The sequence below is a fragment of the Mustelus asterias genome, chromosome 9 (genome assembly GCF_964213995.1).
Source record: "Mustelus asterias chromosome 9, sMusAst1.hap1.1, whole genome shotgun sequence".
In the NCBI taxonomy this organism is placed as follows: domain Eukaryota; kingdom Metazoa; phylum Chordata; class Chondrichthyes; order Carcharhiniformes; family Triakidae; genus Mustelus; species Mustelus asterias.
The window spans coordinates 44,565,520-44,590,387 of NC_135809.1; the positions used below are offsets into that span (position 1 = coordinate 44,565,520).

At 42.0% G+C, this 24,868-nt stretch overlaps 1 protein-coding gene across 2 annotated transcripts in view; it reads right to left on the bottom strand.

Annotated features, from left to right (window-relative positions):
- LOC144498658 (FYVE, RhoGEF and PH domain-containing protein 4-like) overlaps positions 1-24,868 on the bottom strand; it is a 270,760-nt gene that overhangs the window by 214,059 nt on the left and 31,833 nt on the right. For both annotated transcript variants that reach the window (XM_078220106.1, XM_078220105.1), the window contains one exon: positions 6,732-6,770. In XM_078220106.1, the coding sequence (XP_078076232.1) occupies positions 6,732-6,770 (39 nt within the window). The remainder of the gene's footprint in view (positions 1-6,731; positions 6,771-24,868) is intronic.

The following is a 24,868-nucleotide window of genomic DNA, read 5'->3' on the forward strand; positions in this document are numbered from 1 at the left end:
TCTGGGCTTAAATCCAGCAAGTTCCTGCATAACTTCCTGCTCTCTGCAAAGACTGTCCAAGTTCTGAAGAGAGTGGAGGGGAGAAACTCTAAAATCAGAGGAGGCAGTTAAATCCAACTGCAAAATAAAACAATCATCTCTTAGCATCTCAGCTCAAAGTTGTTTATATAGAAATGAGGAAAACATATTCCATTACTCTTGATGGAAGTGATGGACAGCACTGGAGACTTTATTTAAATTGAGGAAGAAGAAAACATAATGGGGTAAATTTTCATCTTAGTGTGGACTTAACTGGGAACCAAGAGGCAGAGCAGTCGTTGGCTGCTCAATACTCACCACAAACGGCCCAGTTAGTCTCAAAGGGTGGCTGCAATTAGGATTTGAATGTTGGGCTGAGTGGGGAGTGGAGAAATGACAATGACTGAGGGCAATCCGCTGATCCAGCCAAGCTCCAGGCGTGGCGGGGAAGGGGGAATGGGACTTGGATGGGGAGCATGCCAAACTTGCTTTGTGGAATTCATTCCACTGGCAATGGCCACAGTGGCAGCAGAAGACAGACAATAAATCAATCCTTTCTAAATTGGGTACAGTACTGCCCATTTACACCTGGCAGGATACCTCAAAATGTTCCCCACTGTTAATAAATTATGGTATGGGAGTACCAATTAAACTTGGAAATATTGTTAATCAACACTTTCCCCAACCCCTCTAATTGCCTCCATTGACTACAGTACTCTACATCCTCCACGTCTAGTTCACAGACACTACATCCCATCTTCCCACTACACTCCAACTCCCCACCTTTCCAATCCAGCCATCTCACACTGGTGCTCTTTGACCTTATCTTGACAATTTTACCCTCCCAAATTTTGTTCCACTCCTATTTTCTGCTGCATCTGAGGATTTAGCCTTGGAAAAGCGCCAGAGAAGGGACACAGATTGGGCAAAACTCCTACCCTGATGCACGCCCAGCAGAAACTCTACACTAGAGGAAATTTAAGCTTGTGTGTCAGGTATGGAAAAGTGTTTCATTTCTGAGCCTTCATATAGAATTACTTAAACACAGAATCTTAGGGCATCCAAAACGTCCAACCCATTCCCACCAGAGATTGATGAAAGGGGCAAATAGTAAATGCAAACATATTAGGTCGTTTATTTTAGGAGCTGAATTTGCACCAAACGAATAAAACCGGTAAAAAAAAATCTTCAATGACCAAAACTACATGCATTTCTAAAACAACATATTGATCACATTTTGGCAGATAGTGTAAAATGTTAGAAATTTCAAGTTCAACCTTATTTGGTTTAAGTTAATGTTCTCCATAAGCCTCAATAAACTGACAAATGTACGAACTATTTCCAATTTATTTATGGAGCTCCTGCAGGGGATGTAAAATTCTATTTGGGATAGGATGAACTAATGTCATAATTCACTGCACTTCATTTCTTACCAGCATGCAGACTTCAGCACATGTGCCAGAATTACGAGTCTCAGTGGATTGTGAGGTAGAATCAGCTTGCTCCATGTCAGCTATTTTCCCAATCTTGATGGTGGGAATTGCAAAGATTGTCTCTTCATGAACTGGATAGTTGCCAAATACGTGGTTGGCCTTCAGACATCCCACAAGCAATCATAATTATCAGCCATTTGGCACTTTATTATTTCAATAAAGAGAGTTGGAAAGAATCATCCAATTAAGTCCCACTCCCCTGTACTTTCCCCACAGCGCTGCACAATTTCTCCTTCAGGCATTTATACAATTTCTTCTTGAAGGTTCTCATTAAATTTATTTCCTCCACCCTATCAGGCAGTGCACTCCAGATAATAATTTACTGCGTAAACAAATTCTCATCTTCCTTCTGTTTTATTTTGTAATAAAATAGTAAATAGTTTCTACTTTTTACTTGATCATAACTGTTCAGGATTTGAATATCTCCATTAAATCTCCCCTTAACTTTCTCTGCGTGTACCATCCTAGTTTCTCTTGTCTCACCATATAACTGAAATCCTGCACCACTTTTTCTATAAACAGCCTTCTCAACTTGTTCTGCTACCTTCAAAGATTGGTATGCATATATCCCCAAGTCTCCGTTCCTCTATCCAAGTTGGCACGGTGGCATAGTGGTTAGCACTGCTGCCTCACAGCGCCAGGACGGACCCGGGTTCGACTCACGGCTTGGGTCACTGTCTGTGCAGATTCTGCACGTTCTACCCATGTCTGTGTGGGCTTCTTCCGGGTGCTCTGGTTTCCTCCCACAGTCTGAAAGAAGTGCTGTTTAGGTCCACTGGCCATGCTAAATTCTCCCTCAGTGTACCTGAACAGGCACCGGAGTGTGGCAACTAGGGGATTTTCACAGTAACTTCATTGCAGTGTTAATGTAAGCATACTTGTGATACTAATAAATAAACTTTTTTTTAAAAGTTAAAATTGTGTCATTTGGTTTATGTCTACTCATTCTTTCTGCCAAAATGCATCACTTCACATTTTTGACATTAATCTTCATCTGCCATGTACCTGCCCATTTTAAGGACACTATTTGATGACACAGTAAGTGTTTGTGAGACCTTTACTTAGAATCACATCATGTAAAGGCATGACTTGCACCAACATGCCAATACGTCTGCTCTTCTGATGCTACTCCCTCCATAAAATGGCAAAACACTGCAACAGCCTCCTGAAGTCTGGAACTATATGTGAACATGGTTTACCACATTTCTGAGTAATGTGTCACCTTCAATCTGTGAAATTATTCCCTGATACCCAGGTTCAGATCATTAATATATATCAAAAAAGCTGCATGGAATCTCACACAGTAGTTTAAAAAATAGGAACCGAATAAGTAGCATTCTATAACGCCAACGTAATTTGTTAACTATTTACATGTCAGAACTTGCCCTAACCTACAGTCTACTCCTTTAAAGTATTGCTGTGCCTTTAAAATATAGTTCCTGTTAAATTTATTTTTAAAGGTTAATGGTGCTGTTGAAATGTGTATGTAAACTATTTTATTGAGGAAGAAGAATTAGAACCAATTGATTGGGATATTGATGCAAGTCATGCTTTTGCATCGTGTGACTGTATGAAAAGATTTTACAAACACATTTTGTCATAAAATGGTGCCCTTTAAATTCTGAGCTTTCAAACAGCACTTAACTGGTTCACGACCTGTATAGTTACCCTTCAAACCAGATTTCAGCAAGAATCGAAGTAACACCAAACAACATAGCTAGGCTCATAAGTCTACAATGATCCAGTTGCCTTGACAATGAGCGAATTCTTTAATTGGGCAGTATTGTTTTCTTGGCACATATTTACAATAGCTTAATCATATTTGCCATCTCATGAATTTGCTAAGTGTCTACGCTAAATTTGTTTGGTATTTGGTCAACTGACTATAATTCGGGGTAAAAAGGGAAGCTAGACCTAAACTTTTCATTAAAGGATAACCATAAGACCCAGGAGCAGAATTAGGCCATTCGGCCCATCGAGTCTGCTCCACCATTCAATCATGGCTGATATTTTTCTCATCCCCATTCTCCTCCCTTTTCCCCATAACCCTGACCCCCTTATTAATAAAGAACATATCTATCTCTGTCTTAAAGACACTCAATGACCTGGTCTTCACAGCCTTCTCATAGAGTCATAGAGGTTTACAGCATGGAAACAGGCCCTTCGGCCCAACAAGCCGCCCTTTTTTTTTAAAAACCCCTAAACTAATCCCAATTGCCCGCATTTGGCCCATATCCCTCTATAGCCATCTTACCCATATGACTATCTAAATGCTTTTTTAAAGATAAAATTGTACCCGCCTCTACTACTACCTCTGGCAGCTTGTTCCAGACACTCACCACCCTCTGTGTGAAATAATTGCCCCTCTGGACACTTTTGTATCTCTCCCCTCTCACCTTAAACCTATGCCCTCTAGTTTTAGACTCCCCTACCTTTGGGAAAAGATATTGACTATCTACCTTGTCTATGCCCCTCATTATTTCATAGACCTCCATAAGGTCACCCCTCAGCCTCCTACGCTCCAGAGAAAAAAGTCCCAGTCTATTCAGCCTCTCCTTATAACTCAATCCATCAAGTCCCGGTAGCATCCTAGTAAATCTTTTCTGCATTCTTTCTAGTTTAATAATATCCTTTCTATAATAGGGTGACCACAATTGCACACAGTATTCCAAGTGTGGCCGTACCAATGTCTTGTACAACTTCAACAAGACGTCCCAACTCCTGTACTCAATGTTCTGACCGATGAAACCAAGCATGCCAAATGCCTTCTTCACCACTCTGTCCACCTGTGACTCCACTTTCAAGGAGCTGTGAACATGTACCCCTAGATTTCTTCGTTCTGTAACTCTCCCCAACACCCTACCATTAACTGAGTAAGTCCTACCCTGGTTCAGTCTACCAAAATGCATTACCTCGCATTTGTCTAAATTAAACTCCATCTGCCATTCGTCAGCCCACTGGCCCAATTGATCAAGATCCCGCTGCAATTGGAGATAACCTTCCTCACTGTCCACCATGCCACCAATCTTGGTGTCATCTGCAAACTTACTAACCACTTACTAACTATATTCTCATCCAAATCATTAATATAAATGACAAATAACAGTGGGCCTAGCACTGATCCCTGAGGCACACCGCTGGTCACAGGCCTCCAGTTTGAAAAACAATTCTCTACAAGAAGCCAATTTTGTTTCCATTTAGATACCTCACCCTGGATCTCGTGAGATTTAACTTTATGCAACAACCTACCATGTGGTACCTTGTCAAAGGCCTTGCTAAAGTCCATGTAGACAACATCAACTGCACTGCCCTCATCTACCTGCTTGGTTACCCCTTCAAAAAACTCAATCAAATTTGGTAGACATGATTTTCGACTCACAAAGCCATACTAACTGTTCCTAATCAGTCCTTGCATCTCTAAATGCCTGTAGATCCTGTCTCTCAAAATACCTTCCAACAATTTACCCACCACAGATGTGAGGCTAACTGGCCTGTAGTTCCCAGGCTTTTCCCTGCAGCCCTTTTTAAACAAAGGCACAACATTTGCCACTCTCCAATCTTCAGGCACCTCACCCGTCACTATCGATGATTCAAGTATCTCAGTTAGGGGACCCGCAATTTCCTCCCTAGCCTCTCACAACGTCCTGAGATATACCTCATCAGGTCCTGCAGATTTATCTACCTTGATGCGCTTCTGCAGCAAAGAGTTCCACAGATTCACCACTCTTTGGCGGAAGAAGTTTCTCCTCATCTCTGTTTTAAAGGATCGTCCCTTTAGCCTGAGGTTGCGCCCTCTGGTTCTAGTTTTTCCTACTAGTGGAAACATCCTCTCCACGTCCACTCTATCCAGACCTCTCAGTATCCTGTAAGTTTCAATAAGATCTCCCTTCATCCTTCTAAACTCCAATGAGTACAGACTCAGGGTCCTCAACCGTTCCTCATACGACAAGCTCTTCATTCCAGGGATTATTCTTGTGAACCTCCTCTGGACTCTTTCCAAGGCCAGCACATCCTTCCTTAGATATGGGGCCCAAAACTGCTCACAATACTCCAAATGGGGTCTGACCAGAGCCTTATACAGCCTCAGAAGTACATCCCTGCTCTTGTATTCTAGCCCTCTTGACATGAATGCTAACATTACATAACTTAAATATGGAACATATTAATGGAAAATGCCATTGAACGAGACTGTTTACAAATGAATTCAAGAGATAAATTATATGTGCTTCTGCAAAGAGAAGGAATGTGGCAAATAGAAGAATAGTTGAACCTGATCTATTATAAATAAACAAGTTTATTCCGAACTAATGACATTTTCCTGTTTTTGAAAGCTTATACAGCCTTATACTATTCTTGTCCAGCATCAGGAATGTTGGAAAACAAAGGTACATTGGGGAAACCATGCAGACGCTATGACAACGGATGAATGAACACCACTCGACAATCACCAGGCAAGACTGTTCTCTTCCTGTGGGGGAGCACTTCAGCAGTCACGGGCATTCAGCCTCAGATCTTCAGGTAAGCGTTCTCCAAGGCGGCCTTCACGACACACGACAGCGCAGAGTCGCTGAGCAGAAACTGATAGCCAAGTTCCGCACACATGAGGACGGCCTAAATTGGGATGTTGGATTTATGTCACATTATCAGTAACCCCCACAGCTTGCCTCCTGGACTTGCAGGCTGTCCTGTCTGGAGACAATACACATCTCTTTAACCTGTGCTTAATGCTCCCTCCACCCACATTGTCTGTATCTTTAAGACCTAGCTGGTTGTAGGGATTCGCATTCTAATCAGTATTCTGTAACTTGATTTTGTGTCTCTGTGCACTGTTTGAGAGCACATTTCCACTCCATCTGACGAAGGAGCAGCGCTCCGAAAGCTTATGGTATTTGCTACCAAATAAACCTGTTGGACTTTAACCTGGTGTTGTTAAAACTCTTACTGTGAAAACAAAGCAGCAGGAAACACTGACCTTTATGCAGGGAATTTATTGACTGATTAATATTTTGCCTCATTCACTACCAGTGGTCTAGGAATATATATTTTTAAATTTGAATTCTGTCCTCTTACCATCAACATGCAGCCACATCAAACAATAAAATATCTGCCAAATTCAGCTCATAACATTTCAATTTTAAGAATTCTGAAAAACACTGAAGTAATCAAATGAGTTAAAAGTTCCACAGAAATAGTGATTTTTGAATCGGGTTTGTTCCATACCTGTTTTCTTTGGTTGAAAAGCAAATGTTGTTTCTCCAACTAGAATGAACAGAAACAAAATTAAAATCAATTAAGCTGAACATATTAAAATGAAAGATTTGAATTTATGTTTTACTGTTATATTGTTTGAGAAGAGTTAGGATTAATATTGTTATACATATGTATACATAGGTATCCAGGATGCTCACTGCTGCACAAGTCTGTCCATTCCAATTCGCTTCCCATACCCAGTGGTGCACTAAGGCAGACTTTCATCTGAAATTCCTGGAACAGGTCACTTGCTAGTCTGTTGCCAGAGGCTAATAGCTTGATTGACACCATTCCACATCAAGCGTGGCTGACCAGGCATCTCTCCCGTTTTTACCGCCAGCCATTGGCGAGTTTGGAAGAGTTATCAGGTTGACACACTCACCATGTTTGACTGTGTTATGAACGCATCTTCCTTGACCAACAAGAGGGAGTCAAACGCAAAGCATCTGGTTCAGAGGCAGGGACGCTATCCACTGTGCCACAAAACCTCACTATAGTCTGTGCACCAAACTAACAATGTATCTGCAGCACAAGAAGGGATCTGGAGTAACATACTCAATATCACGGCATTGTGGCTCAGTGGTTAGCTCCACTGCCTCATAGCATCAGGGGTCCAGGTTCAATTCCGGCCTCGGGTAACTGTGTGTGTGTGGAGTTTGCACGTTCTCCACGTGTCTGTGTGCGTTTTCTCCGGGTTCTTTGATTTCCTTCCACACTCCAAAGATGTGTGGGTTAAGCCATGCTAAATTGTCCCTTAGTGTCAGGGGGATTAGCAGGGTAAATATGTGGGGATAGGGCCCAGGTGGGATTATCGTCGGTGCAGGCTTGATGGGCCGAATGGCCTCCTTCTGCACTGTAGTGATTCTATTCTATGATCAGCACCAATCTTGTGTCTACAAGTTTTTTCAGACTTCTGCGATTCACAAGATAGTGGCAGCAGGTTCCTGTGAGTAAAATCCAAACATTTTAAATGGATTTAATGCTGAATTAGATTAAGAAAAAACAATTGAAATTAGTGCAAGAGAGAGAAACAAAACTGAACAAATCGTGTGAAAAAGGGATGGCTGACCCACATCAACGAACGGTCAGCTCCAGCCCAGGATAAATTGACAGGCCTGATGAGGCATTTGAGAAGGTTAGACAAAAGTGAAGATTGACATTTAGTAGCTTTTTGAAAGGCACTAGTGAAGAGCAAACTGCATCATTTTGTGGACATGAGAGAGAGGTCTAATCATTTCAATCATTGGAACATAAATGAGAGTGACGGTAAAAACTCAAACAAAACTTTTGAGAAATTCAGCACACATCCCAGGCCCAAGTCAAACCATTTTACAGTGAACATGTTGACAATTTCTTAACGTGATTGAGAAATGAAGCCAGCAAGTATGAATTCAGGGAAACAGATGAAAGGCTGGCTGATTGCTTCACTTGGGGCTCTCTGCACACCCTAAAGAACAAAAAGATTTGATTGGAAAGAACAAACTTAGAACATCACTAATGGTTGACACTGCTAAGCACATGAAGTAATGAGTAGACTGATGACTACACCAATGACTAGCCTTTAATTACATCAAAGGAAAGACAGCAGTGTTGATACAGTGAAGCTTCTCGGCCTTTTGGCTAAGATCAAGTGTATGGACGGCACCCCATTGTCGGCCGCGCTTGGTCGAGGTCATTAGGTTACGCTGAGGCTTCATATGTTTCATATGAAGCAATTTTTAAAAGCGGCATCTCGGCCTTTTGGCTAAGATGCAAATGAGTTCAAGTCTTGGAGAAGGATCCTCCCCCTTCTCCAATCAGCTTGACTCATGTAGATCAGGCCCAGGACAGGGTGGTTTTGGTCTCCCGTCCTGTCTTGTCAGCCTGGATCTAAAATGTCTCAACTTGTTGAGACTCTGAATTGGATTTGATTTGATTGAATTGGAAAAGTAAAAAAAAACAGCAACAAAAGAATGCACAACAGTCAGAGAGGAAGATGTGCAAGAGCTGTGGACGACCACATGAGTTCACAGGCAGAAAGGAATGTCCTACATAAGGATCAAACTGCAGAGCATGTGGAAGCACTACCACTGGGAAAAGATGTGCAGGACAAACAAAGCAAGAGGATGGTGGAGTAGTTCCAGAGGTAAAACAACAGGGCGAATGAAAAAGTAAAGAAACCCGAACATCCTACCTTGGAAGATGGTGATGAGTTTGAGGGTGCAATAGACATAGGAACTATACACCTACAGGAAAATCTGAATGCAATAGTTCCCATAGGGAAGAAACTCAACTATTCAGATCAGATAGAAGGTGAGAAATAAGCCCGTAACCATAAATCTGAAACTGAAATTTGGTATCGGAGCACACAGTAACATCAAATTACTCATGCTATATCAAAGGATCTTTCCAGAAAATCAGGAAGAAAATGGGTACCCAAAGAAAGAGCTAATGCATAGCACAAGCTACAAGATAACTCCACCAAGCAAGATACCTCTTGCTGGTAATTTGGAGGGTGTAAGACAACAACTCAGGAAGAAAGAGGTCAACACTGCAACAAGCATGCCAATTCCTTGCCCAAGTTGTTGAGAGGACAAACATTACAGAGTTCAATCCTGAAAACCTGGAACTCTGCAAAAGTTGTTGGTGAAGCTGAAACCAGAACAAGGAACAGAGTCATATTCAACTTATACCTAAACCGGAAAAGCAGAAAAGTTCACCAATAACACCAGCAACATCACAAACAAGACAAGAGTAACAGCATTACCGAAAAGTGGTACATCATCAACAATATCACCAGCTAGTGACACAACTTCAGCTAAACCAAGCATACTCCTATAGCAACAGGGGCAACACATACAACATTGCCCATGCAGCTCAACTCTGTGCCAACTCATCACTAAGAACGATGACTACCAAATCCTTGAGTTAGAGGCATAACATTCTACCACCTAAGCAATAGCATAAATAATGTTTTTGAGGAAAGGAAATAAGCTATAAAAGACTCAAGGTGTATAGTTTAATTATAAAAGTTTATTGTTAATCTTATTTAGTTTTAACATTAAAAAGTTATCAGTTGGAAACGTTATACTGAAAAATAGAAATATAATATTTTTAAAGAAAGAGAGATGTTAGATTGTGTTATTATTGGAGAAGAGTTAAGAAATATAATGTGAAGTGCATATATATGTAAATACCTAGGAAGCCACATCAAACACTATTACACCATGATGTGGAGATGCCGGCGTTGGACTGGGGTAGGCACAGTAAGAAGTCTCACAACACCAGGTTAAAGTCCAACAGGTTTATTTGGAATCACGAGCTTTCGGAGCTTCATCACCTGATGGAGGAGCAGCGCTTCAAAAGCCCGTGATTTCAAATAAACCTGTTGGACTTTAACCTGGTGTTGTGAGACTTCTTACTGTACTACCCAACGTTTGTGCACAGAACTAACAACGTATCATGGCACAGCACAAGATCTGGAGAAATAGATTTAATACCAGCTCCAATATTTCAACCTAAAGTGCGATTATTTCAGACTTCCGGGAACCACAAGGCATAACAATTTATAAATCACCTTTCACGACTTCAGGACATCCTAAAGTGCTTTGTAGACAATAAAATACTTTTGAAGTGTAGTCACTGCTATATGGTAGGAAACACAGTGGCCAGTTTGGGCGTAGCAAGTTCACACACAAGCAATGTGATAAACAATCTTTATTTAGTGATGTTTATTGAAGGTTAAATATTGACCAGAACACCAGGGATAATCCCTCTGCTCTTATTCAGATACTCCACCCGAGAGCTGACATATGCCTCGGTTTAATGTTTCATCTGATACAAAGCATCTCTGACAGTCCGGCATTCTTTCAGCACTACTCCAAAGTGTCAGCCTGGATTTTGTCTCAAGTCTCTGGAGTGCGACTTGAACACACAACCTTCTTGATCAAACACCTTAATACTATAATTTATGATTACGTTGGCCTGTAACTTCCTGGCTCTCCAATGTCAGAATTGGGGGACACCCCAAAGGTGCACTGAGGAATCCCTCTTGGAAGATCTCAGGTAAGCGTTTACGTGGCAATTGTCCAGAAGTACTAATTTCCCCTGAGCTGGGAACAGTACTACAAAGCTATTCAAATGGCTAACTTCAACAGTTTTGCCAGTGTTATGCCAATAGTTACTCTGAAAGAGTTAGAAGAAATAGAGTCACTCCCAACTTCAGCTTAACTATTTTAAAGACCCTACATGGGACTCCCCCGACACTTCCGACCCCCTACGGGACACCTCCACCACTTCTCCCCATCACACTATGCACCCTCCTTATTGCATTCCCCCACCCCTGACCATCCACCCCTTTGGGATTCCACCCTCCCCCAACCTGACCCCTGACCTGACATGGTTAGATCCCTAGTGCCGTAGAAAGGGGGTGCGTCCTCTTTCACTCTGCTGCTTTTAGATTCTGCCACTGGACCCAAGGGTCTCACTGTGCTGCCTGAATCTTGTCCGGCCTGAGTCAAGAAGGTTGGGTGAGACAGACGCAGAACAGTTTGGCAGGTAAGTGCTTACCGAATGGCAATCCAACGACGCTGATTGTCACTCTGAGGAAGTTATGGCCCATTAATTATTCTTATGATTTATGAGAATTTGCTACTTGGGGTGAATAATATTTGTACTGGGAAGAAAGTCGGAATGCAACACTCCCAGGTTCTACTTGGAATGTGGAATCAGGAATGTGAAACCAGTTAACTTGATAGGCTGATAAATGTACCATGTAGTATCGAATCATTTGTATCAAATTTAAATCCATATTCTGAATTCATCCACCAATGAAGCAATAATGGTAAGAGCCCTACCCAAACATCTTGAATTTTAAAAATATAATTCATTTGACAGGGTGCGGGCTTCGCTGGCCAGCATTTGTTGCCTATCCCTGATTGCTCTTGAGAAGGTGGTGGTGAGCTGCCTTCTTGAACCACTGCAGTCCCTGTGGTGTAGGTACATCCACAGTGCTGTCTGGAAGAGAGTTACAGGATTTTAACCCAGTGACAGTGAAGGTGATATATTTCCAAGTCAGGATGATGAGTAACTTAAAGGGGAACATCTAGGTGGTCGTGTTCCCAGGTACCTGCTGCTCTTGTCCTAGATGGTAGTGGTCATGGGTTGGAAGCTGCTACCTAAGGAGCCTTAATAAGTTCCTGCAGTGCATCTTGTAGATGACTGCTGTCACTATGCATTGGTGTTGGAGAGAGTGAATGTTAGCAAAAGGGGTACCAATCAAGCAGGCTGCTTTGTCCTGGATGGTGTCAAGCTTCTTGAGGTGTTTTTAGAGTTGCACTCATCCAGACAAGGGGAGAGTCCATCACATGATGTAGATGGTGGACAAGCTTTGGGGAGTCATGAGTTGAGTTACTTGCTGCATAATTCCTATCTCCGACCTACTCTTGAAGCCACAGTATTTATATGTCTGGTTCAGTTCAGTTTCTGGTCAATGGCTAACCCCAATGTTGATAACAATGAAAACAAAACATACCAACAAAACATATATCACAAATACGAATAAGATGTCTGGCTTTGAAGGTAGGATATCCAGAGTTCGAGGGCCACGTGTGGGTCACTAACTGAATATCCTGTTCAGTTGCATAAGTGAAATTTAATTGCCACAGTAGGAATCCTTATAGTCTGTCCGATTTCCAAGTATTGAAATTAGGGAGAACTTTGCGCTAGGGTAAGAATGTCCTCATTTCACATGTGGCTCTTAAAGGTCAGCAGCACCGTTGGCTTGAACTGGATTCAGACCCAGGCCTCAAACAAAGTCTTACCCACTGATGACATTTTTTGAAGAAGATGATGACTGTGAAAATTGTCATGAGAAATGAATAATATTATCACTTGTAAATGTTCATAAGCTAAACACTTGGTGGAATTCTCCAGCACCGCCCCCCCCCCCCAAAACCGAACCCCTGGAGAGGGGCGGGGGGGGGGGGGGTGACGTAGTGGTGGCGACTCACCATCAGTCACCAATTGGATGTTCCAGTACCGCTGAAGTCGATGGCAAATTACATTTCTCGCCCGCGCTGTTGTTGGGGAATCCACGGCAAGGATCAACCTCAGCGGGACCAGAAGATCCTTCCGGCCAGTGTGAATCAGTGGAATTATCCAGCCCTTGTGTCTAACCTAGACAGATTCTATTCATGAACACCTACAAAGTGTTTTTCGTGAGGAAAAAATACAGGTACCCTGTCGCATTAGTTATAGTCTGGTTGCGAAATAATTGTATTAAAAATCATTGGCCAGAGAATTTTACAAGTTTTCTGTTTATCCAATGCAAAGGTCCTAATAGACATGACTTGACCTATGCATTAACTATAATGTGTGGAGCTATTTGTACTTACCTTATTTCACAGATTTTTTTCTTGCAAACTGTTGAAGTAAGTAAATAAAACAGAAGTGTTTTACATCAGGAGCACAGAAAGTTAAACAAATAAAACTAAGACTTTCTAATCAAGATCAAGGGGGAGATAGTGGTATAGCGGTATTGTCACAGGACTAGTAATCCAGAGACCCGGGCGGCACGGTAGCACAGTGGTTAGCACTGCTGCTTCACAGCGCCAGGGTCCCGGGTTCGATTCCCGGCTCAGGTCACTGTCTGTGTGGAGTTTGCACATTCTCCTCGTGTCTGCGTGGGTTTTCTCCGGGTGCTCCGGTTTCCTCCCACAGTCCAAAGATGTGCGGGTTAGGTTGATTGGCCAGGTTAAAAATTGCCCCTTAGAATCCTGAGATGTGTAGGTTAGAGGGATTAGCGGGTAAATATGTGGGGGTAGGTCCTGGGTGGGATTGTGGTCGGTGCAGACTCGATGGGCCGAATGGCCTCCTTCTGCACTGTAGGGTTTCTATGATGATTTCTATGTTTCTATGATGATTTCTATGACCCGAAGCATTGTTCTGGGGACCTGGCTTCGAATCCTACCACAGCAGATGGTGCCACGAAGTTTTATCAAACCACCACAAAGTCTATAAGGAATGAAACCGGACAGACCACGTAGCATCAATCTAGGCACCAGCAATGACAATGGCAAACTCAGCCTTGTCAACCCTGCAAAGTACTAACATCTGGAGGCTTGTGCCAAAATTTGAAGTAGTCAGACAGAAAATGTCCCAGATACCACCAACACCACCATCACCATTCCTGGGTATGTCCTGTATCACTGGTACGACAGACCCAGCAGAGGATGCAGCACAGTGATATACAGTCGGGAGGGGGATGTCCTTGGATTTCCAACATCAATTCTGGAACCCATGAAGTCTCATGGCATCAGGTCAAACATGGGCAAGGAAAATTCTTGCTGATTATCACCTACTGCCCTCCCTCAGCTGATGAATCAGTACTTCTCCATGTTGAACAACACTAAGAGGAAGTACTGAGGGTGTCAAGGATGCAGAATGTACGCTGGGTGAGGAACCTCAATGTCCATTACCAGGAGTGGCTCAGTAGTACCATTACTTACAGAGCTGGCCAGGTCCTAAAGGACGTAGCTGCTGGACTGGACCTGCGGAAGGTGGTGAGGGAACCAACAAGAGGGAAAAAACAGACTTGACCTCATCCTCACCAACCTGCCTGCCGCAGAGGCATCTGTCTATGACAGTATCGGTGGGAGTGACCACCACACAGTCCTTGTGGAGACGAAACCTGTCTTCACATTGAGGATACCCTCAATTTTATTTTAATTGACAGTTTTCCTTTGTCACATACATTTTACAGTCAAGGCAGCTACTGGCTGCAAATCTCCCTGATCTTTCCAATACCACCTTGAGGCAAACTGTAAGTGATCACATGACCAAGATGATGGGCGCTGAAATTTTTGAAGTGATTTGGATTTTGATTTCCCCTTGGTAATTCTGCCTTGGACTGTTGGACTCATTATTCTTCAAAGCTAGTTTCTCCAGCAAACAAAACACAAATACAGGAAGGATGCTAATTCTAAATCTAATCTTAGATTTTTTAAAAAAGTAATGGATATAGCAGTTCATGGTAAATTATATTGTTTTAGTAATGTGTAGGTTCTGGCATCACACCAACTCTAATTGTTTGTGTAAAAATGGTCTGTTTTTTCTTAATTGTAATAGATGTTAAGGACAAAGCCAGTTCTGAGTTGGAGCAATCAGAATTACTTAGCTTGAATTCAAGTTTAATTACATTGAATATATCTGCTTCTGATCCACAAAATTTGCATTCCTAAAATAGACAAATAAATGTGTTTATATCTGACAAAAATCAGTACGAGAAATATTTGTCTGATTTTTCTGCGCAAAAACAGAAAAAATGTCCAATCTATTTCTGAATCATTTTATATATTTATAGTTTTGGTAGTCTAATGGAGAGTATATGATAATAATGCAAAGGAAGGTCATGCAGATATTGGTACGGGGCTTTGCACAATGTTAAATTTGAAATCAATTGAAGTGGAAGTCTCTTTAATCATCCTCACCGTGTAATATATCAAATTAGTTATGCGTTGTTAAAACACAAATGAATTAAACAATGGAACAGACGTTCAGTTGCTGATCACTTCCTTCTCGCCTGAAAAACAAGCAACCAACGGTTCAACATCTGGTGAGGGCCTTGTACACCCATTTGTTTGCCTCAAACAACTTTCCCGCAGACTTCTAAATGGATGCCCAACATTCCCATCCAATGCAGGCAAGACTGAACTACCCATGCTTGTTGCCAAATCTGATTCCATCTTTCAAAGCAAAATGGGAAGATCATGCATGGTTCAGGCCAATCCCATTTCTCAAACACCGAAAGGCCAAACAAAGATCATGAAAGGGGTCGCAGATGGCTTCTCAAAAGATTTGTTTTTCTTGAAACATTTGTCAACCAGGAGTAGCAGGGATGCTCCATCAAAGTCTTCCAGCCTACTGCTGCCCATTCTCCCTAAGCCTTACCACTCCTGCCCTATCTCCCTTCTAGCATCTGCTTTTCCCACCCGGCTTAACTGTCAGACTGCTGCATGTAACAGCCAGCCTTGGGAATCCTGTTGGGTATTCACAACTTACCAGTGGAGGTATTAAAATATAAAGGAACTTGGGCCTCCTGACTCTAATGTTGGGAGAGTGCTGTGAGTGCATTGCCAATATCATACTCAGGTAGACAGGTTCCCAACAGTGTTGCTCTATGAACTGTAAACATTTGACCATGAGTGGAATTTTACCTAAATTTGTCAGAGTGTCCTTCTCCTCGCCAGGGGCTGGGATTACCTTGATGCCCCCAGAGGGTTCCCCTCGACTGATTCCCATTTTTATATAGCTGTTGTAAACCTCGTCGATGTATCAATATTCAATGAAGGGGGGGATCATGTGACTAGAAAGCCCTTTAATTATATTCAAATTTATTAAAGTGTATGGAAATGAGGTTCCTGCCTTTTCTGGGGAGGAATCTTGTTAAAGTCACTGGCGAGGGGAGTGGAAAATCGGGAAACGAGATCTCGCCTTGAAGAATCCCATTCCCCGACCCTCAGGGGATTTTTCACCTACGTCACCATTTGTGCTCGCGGTGAACGTGGGCGCAAAATTTCCCCCCCTCCATATATGAAAATGCTATGCACGTAGGACATGCTTGTCACATAATACCCTTCATGGCATTACATGTGTATGTCTCATACTTCATGGGGTGACACATGAAACATTCAGAGGTTCAAAAGACAAAAACGAGTGCTTGGTTAAGAGGAGGTTAAATCAACAAGTAGGAAATGGACTAAACATGATAAAATCAAAAGCAGCCAATTTACCCAATAAGTACCAAGAACAGATGTGTAAGCAGATAAAAGCTGAACATGCAAATTGCTAGCTAGCTTGAAAGAGCAAACATATCCTGAACTGGCAAACATGAAGTGACTGTTGCAAATGTAGGATTTTTATAAGATTGTTATGTTTTGGGACTGTGGGTGGAATTCTCCCTTGGCCCCGCTGCTGGGTTCAATGTTGGGTGGGTGGGCGGGGGGGGGTGTAGAAATTGGCAGGAGGGCAAAAATTGGTTTCATGCCAGAGTGAATTTCACATGGTATCTTCAGCTGGTGCCTGCTTTGGTGGAACGGGAAACTTGCTGGAGGCCGGTATGAATCGAATTTGATTCATGCTGAGGCACTCTATGATGCACAGAGTGTGGAAGATTCATTTTGAAAATCCAGTTTTTACGTGGATTCGGCACTAAGAATTTTTCTGAGAGAATCCCAGCCAACATTTGTAACATACAGAATCCATAGAGATTAAACAATTCTGAACAAAATGGCCATTTGCAGTTCCTACATTATATGTACGGTGGTGTAAAACCTAGCAACTACTTTCTTAACAATACTTTCTCATGTGCTGGGAGTGAGACTCAATCTGGAGAATCTATTATGAATTGTGCTTTGGTAATTTTTTCTGTATAATATTTCTTGGCTCTTCCTGCCTGACTTTAATCTATATTAATCATAATATTCTGGCCAGCTCATCATGTTGACACTAGTCATCATCTATAATAATCTTCTTCCAGCGGCCTGACTGTGAAAAAGTTGGGAGTGTTTTATGACAGCTATAACGAGGTGGCACAATTCAGGGCAGAAGGAAAGACCTGCCACCAGGATCATGGCCAAATGTAGTAGCAGATTCTGCTGGTGAAGTTGGCAGCGTCTGCAAGTTTTTTAAAACTATTTTTTGAGCTATTTAATGTTTTTATTAATGTCACAAGTAGGCTTCCATTAACACTGCAACGAAGTTACTGTGAAAATCACCTACTTGCCACACTCCGGCGCCTGTTCCGTACACTGAGGGAGAATTTAGCATGGCCAATGCACCTAACCAGCACGTCTTTCAGACTGTGGGAGGAAACTGGAGCACCTGGAAGAAACCCACGCAGACACGGGGAGAACGTGCAAACCCCACACAGTGACCCAAGCCAGGAATCGATCCTGGGTCCCTGGCGCTGTGAGACAGCAGTGCTAATCACTGTACCACCCTTTTGAACCATCAACAAAAAATAGAGACCTTCAGAGAGCAGCGGTCTTTAAACTTGTAGCTACGTATAAGGGTCAGTCACAATGGGGCACAAGTTCAAGGTGAGGGGCAGGAGTTTTAGGGGAATGTCAGGAAAAGCTTTTTAACCAAGAGGGTGGTGATGGTCTGGAATGCGTTGCCTGGGAGGGTGGTAGAGGCAGGTTGCCTCACAACCTTTAAAAAGTATTTGGATGAGCACTTGGCATGTCATAACATTCAAGGCTATGGACCAAGTTCTGGTAAATGGGATGAGGTGAGGGGTCAGGTGTTTCACACATGTTGATGCAAACTCGATGGGCCAAAGGGCTTCTTCTGCACTGTATGATTCTTTGATTCTATGACTTCCTGTTCATGATATGACCCCTTTGCCACATGATGTCCCAGCCTAGACTCCCAATTGGATGCGGCGCACTCTCCTTTCACCACTAAATAGTCACCTTCACGCCATAGACCCACTAACTGGCCATCCACGCTTGATTTGCCGAGCTGAGATGGTGGGGGCAGGAAGAGTGAACCACTCAACTTCCATTCCACTTCCTCACCCTACCAAAAAAAACCGTAAAACCCAATCCTTGATCTTATTGCTGCAGAATAATATATCTCTGGCAGGTCCCAAAGCTGATAAAGTTAACCCTACTATTTTCAGAGAAGGAGACAGGGCTCACACTCCTGGGCTAGGAGCTCTCACAGTACTGAGTTCAGAGAGTGTACGGTGTTCCATTTCTAAGTTACACCAATGTTCAATAATCACAGAGAGGTAATTAGTAATAATTATATACAATAGGTAACCTGATCTAATCTCCTTTCTCACTGAATGGACTACGGCAACACAAAATAAATGAAAATTGTGCATAAAGATTCTAATTTCAAAGCTAACCAGTGGATTCAGTCAAAATACATCACAATGTAGTTTTGTGCTTAGAATCTTTTATGCCCTTCCTGACCATAATGCCATTAGTTGTACCATGACATTTTAAATTCATCTGCTTCTGCTTCCACTTTGTTTTAAACAAAACCTTATTCTGACACAAGTGTTAGAGGTGAGAGAATGGTAATTATCCCCAATGTATTTTTTTCTAGCACACTGCAAGAGATTTTAAAACAACATAAACAGAAAAGATGCGGTAGAAATAGTCCAGGTGCATTTCCGAGCAGCGTAGGCTTGAACAGTGAAGGCCAAAGTCAGTCTAAAATTGAGCTTCATAAATATTATAGGTGACCAAGTCTCGAGGGGAGGTTGGAATTTTGAGCTCCTTGTCAGGTCAGCAGGAGTCTCAGGTAAGGCCTGAAAGGTAGGGTGGTAGGAGAAGACAGGAGAGGTGGGTAAGCGTGGCTGGAAGGGGCCTTCTTGCTCCGCCTGTCTCAATATTAAAAAGAAAAGGAAACATTTTACCTTTTGGTGATGATTACTAGCTGGTCTACATCCACACCAACAAAACCTGATTAGAATAGCCCAGCTTTCCTCAGTGGTACTAAGAGAGTTGTTAGGCTTCGTCTTAGCATACACTACGGGCCTATTTCCTATTTTTGGCAACTGCTTAAAGTGCCTGAAAATCATCCAAGGCCAGTTGGCATTGGAACTTTTTAAAGCACCCTTGGGGCATAAGGCTGTACCTTGATCATTTCTGCCACTATTTTTGGCTCAAAAAATGGGACAACAATGACTGGTTTCGACAACTTTCTGTTTGACTTTATATTTCTGATTGCAACATCAGTCTTTTAAAAAAATATTAACAATAATGTCATTGTTAAACTGTCCATAAAACAGCACACGAAGCAACAAAGTTCCTTTGTAACCAATTTTACTTTCTCATGATTTCACAATAGAGATTAAACATCCTGTCATTCTGCCATCTCAGCCTCCTCCTCCAACTTCGCAGCTAGTTATCATTAATTCTGCAATTACTCATGGCCGCTACAATATGTCAACATGAAATGGAGTATTATTATGAAGACATTACAGTAATTATTGAATATGAAGAAACCCCAGGCATTTGCTAAGCGTAATGGAATGACATGAACAATGTAAACACTGTCGTGCAATTCCAAACTTGAAATGAGCATCTGAGGACTGAGGAAACAGATAGAAACAATGTCCTAAACAGAAACTCAAATATTAAATGGGAAATGTTGATTGCTTTAGAAAAGAGGTAATCTGACATTTCAATCAATTACTATGATGTATATATTTACAAATGTACCAGTATATGGACTCTCAATGACAATAATAGTAAAAGGAGAGCAAAGTTTAACCTTACATTATTGGCATATTTTCTTTGTAAAGGCATGTACGCTCAAAGTCACCTGAGGATTTTTTTTCACATTGCATAACAGACAGAAAGATTGTGTCATAGATGTTAGTGAACCAGTAATGTTGTTGGACTTGTAATCCTGAGGCCCAGCAGACCTGTACTAGGAGTGTGCCCAGAGAATTCAAATAGCTACAGCAGAAATATGGAATACTCCTTTGTTGCAACAGCCTGTCTTGTGTCCAGCTGAAGCTGCAAAACCCAAAATACTGCAGATGCTGCAGAGCTAATATTGAAATGATTCAGTAAATCAGACAAAATCTGAAGTATCTGAGAACGTATTGCTCTCTCTACAAATAATGCCTGACTGACCTGCTGCATATTTCCATTTGTTTCTTTTTTTATTGCCCATCTATCTTCATGTTTTCATATGTTATACACTTACAAATAGGGTTATTCTTGCGTTGAGCTCTCTCAGGGTCTGTATTAGCTTTTGATTAGCTGTCGATCAGCTTTTACAAGTTCAACAGAGTGATACGCGCATAATACACTGATGTCCATACTAGGCTCACTGATGTTCCCACTCTGGACTTTAAGCTTACGTAGGAATAATGCAAGGGTTAAATCAAGTCAGTGAGTTTTCAACTGCTGGGTATTTGGCGAGAATCACACTTCTAGTTAGACCATTGACTTAGAGAATTGTTTAGAACTGAACAGGATGAATCCAAGGGGCTAAAAATATGCAGTCCTTTCAGCACACCGCATTAGACTGGCAGAAGTGAGATGCAAGGGCCACACAATTAGGCTCATCCGCAGTCACTCAGAGAGTTTCTGAATGATTTTGTAAGTGGTGGAACTTTCACTGAACCCAAACAAGGTCATCATTGTAGGAAGGAGTGACAGCAGGTATACTGACCCACTGAATAGTAGAGGTGAAAGCCATTGTGGAATGGAGTCCATGCCTTGACAACCCCTTCACTCAAAAGAAAAAGATGCATTTTGGCATCGGAAAAGAAATTGAGCTCGAGCATTCTCAAGCTCTACCTCAGTATCTTGTTCCTGAACAGCACTGTTTGTTGTTCAGCAGCATGGTACATTCCAGGTCCATCAGTAGGAAGACACAAGAAAAACAAAGAGAATGATACTCTCAAAATAAATTCAAAAACTTCCATCCCGAGAAGACAAACAGCACAAGATGCATGGTGAGAAGGCCACATGATATGATGAAAGTTTGTCACATCGGAACTCAGATACGTGTCTTTGAAATACATGCCCCCTGTGTGAACTTCAGGAGGTTGAAGGTCCCAGGTACAGTTCTATCTCTTTAGATGTTTTGGGGTGTTGAGATAGATACTTCCATTACACCCCAACTTTTCCCCCAGAAAATTGCGATAGCATTTCTCTTTTGTGAAGCAACTGGGTAACATAATGCGAAGGATTTTACTGAATGGATGAATTAAGATAGGACAATTGTCCTTTCATATGTTTAATTATCTTAGTCATATGATTCTGTCTGAATTATGGTCATCTCACATTTCATTTTAATGCACTTTACAGGAGACCAGCTGGGTTTTCACGACGAACTCTTTAATACCTCCTCGCCATATGAAAAATTCTAAAATCAGTGTTTTGGAGAATATAAAACTGACAAAACATTTAAGAATATTCATCTTTTGCAGTTCTTACTTGCAGATAGGGTATTTTAATTTGTTTTTATTTTGAAAGATATAACAGCACACTCCAAGGTCCTGCTTCCCTTCACGGCCTCGCAATAGCATAATCATGGCAAGACATAAGTTGTCATCTGGAGCTGACTGAAACACTACTGAGATTTTACCCATCATGCTCCAAAACACTTTTTCACAAAATGAAAAGAAACACGGATAAAAAGCAGGATTCTGGTGACAACAATTGGCTAAAAACAAAGACCAAACTTCAAAAGAAGCATCAGAAGCAGGAAGGTTTTGGAATAGCACACACTGCGTGAATTGTAAAAATGTAAACAATGGAGAAAACTCTCTTCATTCAGAATGGCTCACGTCCGACAGATAATTCATTTTCCTCTTGTTATGAATGCAGAGGCCAACAGCACCAACAGCAGAATTAGAAAAAGATGGAATTGATTCAAATTCCATCCAAATTAGGGACATTCAAAAAGAAAACATGAACCAAATTGTCCAACCATTTGAAATGCTGAGTGTGCTTCATACAGAACAAGAGCAGCCAGTTCCATAATACAGACATTGCGGGCAAAATGCTGGTACAAATTAGAGCAGAGAATAACTTTACCAACATCAAATGAAGAAAGTAAAAATTAAGATTGCTTTCAGAACAAATGCAGTATAAATTCAGTTTTATTTAATAGTAACAGTGCAAGAAATCTCCCACAGCCATTATAAAGCATAAATATTAAAATAGATGTCTTCCATGTAAAATTTTATAACACTTTGAATATAACATTAATTCCATAATCTATTCAAGATGCATGAACTGCTCAAAAGTGAGGTCTGCTGTAATAACTCAGGAAGCCCTATTGGAAAGGAACATGGTTTATTTACAGAATGTAAAGTAAAACCACTACTGTGGTATACACACACTAGTCTCTGATGGGACAAGTAGCCTTGTAAAAGGCTTAGGTAGTGAATTCCAGCTGGACAAGCCATTGCCTGTTACCAGGGGAGCTCGTACTCAACAAGCCCCACAGGGAGATCAATCGGTGGTTCCCTGTGTTATCTCGCAGGGGTTATCACGTGTGCTTACAGATCTCTCCGAATCGTAATGTTTTTAATTCAGTTCTTAAACCAGGAGAAATCTCAACTAGACTCGCAAGCTACCAGCCAACTTCCCTCTTTAATGAGAGTTTTTAAGATCTTGGTATAAATTCCAGCCAAACATCAAGGTGAGGAACTGAGAAGCATGTTCTGCCAGACCTGGTGGCAATCACAACAAATCTTCAGCTGCTATGTGACACATGATTCACTGAGCATAGCAGATGACCAGTTTGGTCATGCTAATCATGTGAAGAGCTAAGAGCACTGAGATACCTCGTTTTACTGAGTTCAGTTCTGAGTGGAATTTTAGATGTTGGTTTAAGATTATGAACCAAAACAAGCTTGGCTGCAACTTTTAAATGACACGATCATTGCAAGTGAGGCTTTGGCACACTTCCCCCAACACTTGTAAATTAAACTTATACCATCATGTAAATCACCCCATTTTCATGTCATGTTATGCTGAGGACATGACACACCTTCTATCCTTCCTTCAATAACAAAGTATAGAGATGATCCCTTAGTTATAAAAACAGAAAATGCTGGAAATACTTGGCAGTTCAGGCAGTAGAGAGAGAAACAAGGTTAATAATTCAGGTTTGCGACCTTTCAGAGTGATTGGGAAATACATACTATTACAAAAAAACACTTCATTCAAAATAAATGGGGTTTTTACCTCTACTTATTGGAAGAGAAAAGGAAGGCAATTCTTAATCACCACTCTTTATTGTCAGTTTTGATCAGTGGAAGCAGTCTCTCATGAATTATAACATCATGGATTCAAGGCTCTCTCCAGAGACTTGAGCTCAAAGTTAGGGCTGACACTTCAACACAGTAGTTATGAAGTCGTGCTGGGTTGCCAAAGGCGAGATAAATAAGATATTAAACTGATGCCCCACGTGCTCTCTCAATTGAACGAAGAACAAAGAACAAAGAACAGTACAGCACAGGAAACAGGCCCTTCGGCCTTCCAAGCCTGTGCCGCTCCTTGGTCCAACTAGACCAATCGTTTGTATCCCTCCATTCCCAGGCTGCTCATGTGACTATCCAGGTAAGTCTTAAACGATGTCAGCGTGCCTGCCTCCACCACCCTACCTGGCAGCACATTCCAGGCCCCCACCACCCTCTGTGTAAAAAACATCCCTCTAATATCTGAGTTATACTTCGCCCCTCTCACCTTGAGCCCGTGACCCCTCGTGATTGTCACCTCCGACCTGGGAAAAAGCTTCCCACTGTTCACCCTATCTATACCCTTCATAATCTTGTACACCTCTATTAGATCTCCCCTCATTCTCCATCTTTCCAAGGAGAACAACCCCAGTTTACCCAATCTCTTCTCATAGCCAAGACCCTCCATACCAGGCAACATCCTGGTAAACCTTCTCTGCACTCTCTCCAACGCCTCCACGTCCCTCTGGTAGTGCGGCGACCAGAACTGGACGCAGTACTCCAAATGCGGCCTAACCAGCGTTCTATACAGCTGCATCATCAGACTCCAGCGTTTATACTCTATACCCCGTCCTATAAAGGCAAGCATACCATATGCCTTCTTCACCACCTTCTCCATCTGTGTTGCCACCTTCAAGGATTTGTGGACTTGCACACCTAGGTCCCTCTGTGTTTCTATACTCCTGATGACTCTGCCATTTATTGTATAACTCCTCCCTACATTATTTCTTCCAAAATGCATCACTTCGCATTTATCCGGATTAAACTCCATCTGCCACCTCTCCGCCCAATTTTCCAGCCTATCTATATCCTGCTGTATTGCCCGACAATGCTCTTCGCTATCCGCAAGTCCAGCCATCTTCGTGTCTTCCTCAAACTTGCTGATTACACCAGTTACACCTTCTTCCAAATCATTTATATATATCACAAATAGCAGAGGTCCCAGTACAGAGCCCTGCAGAACACCACTGGTCACAGACCTCCAGCCGGAAAAAGACCCTTCGACCACTACCCTCTGTCTCCTATGGCCAAGCCAGTTCTCCACCCATCTAGCCACTTCTCCTTGTATCCCATGAGCCTTAACCTTATTAACCAACCTGCCATGTGGGACTTTGTCAAATGC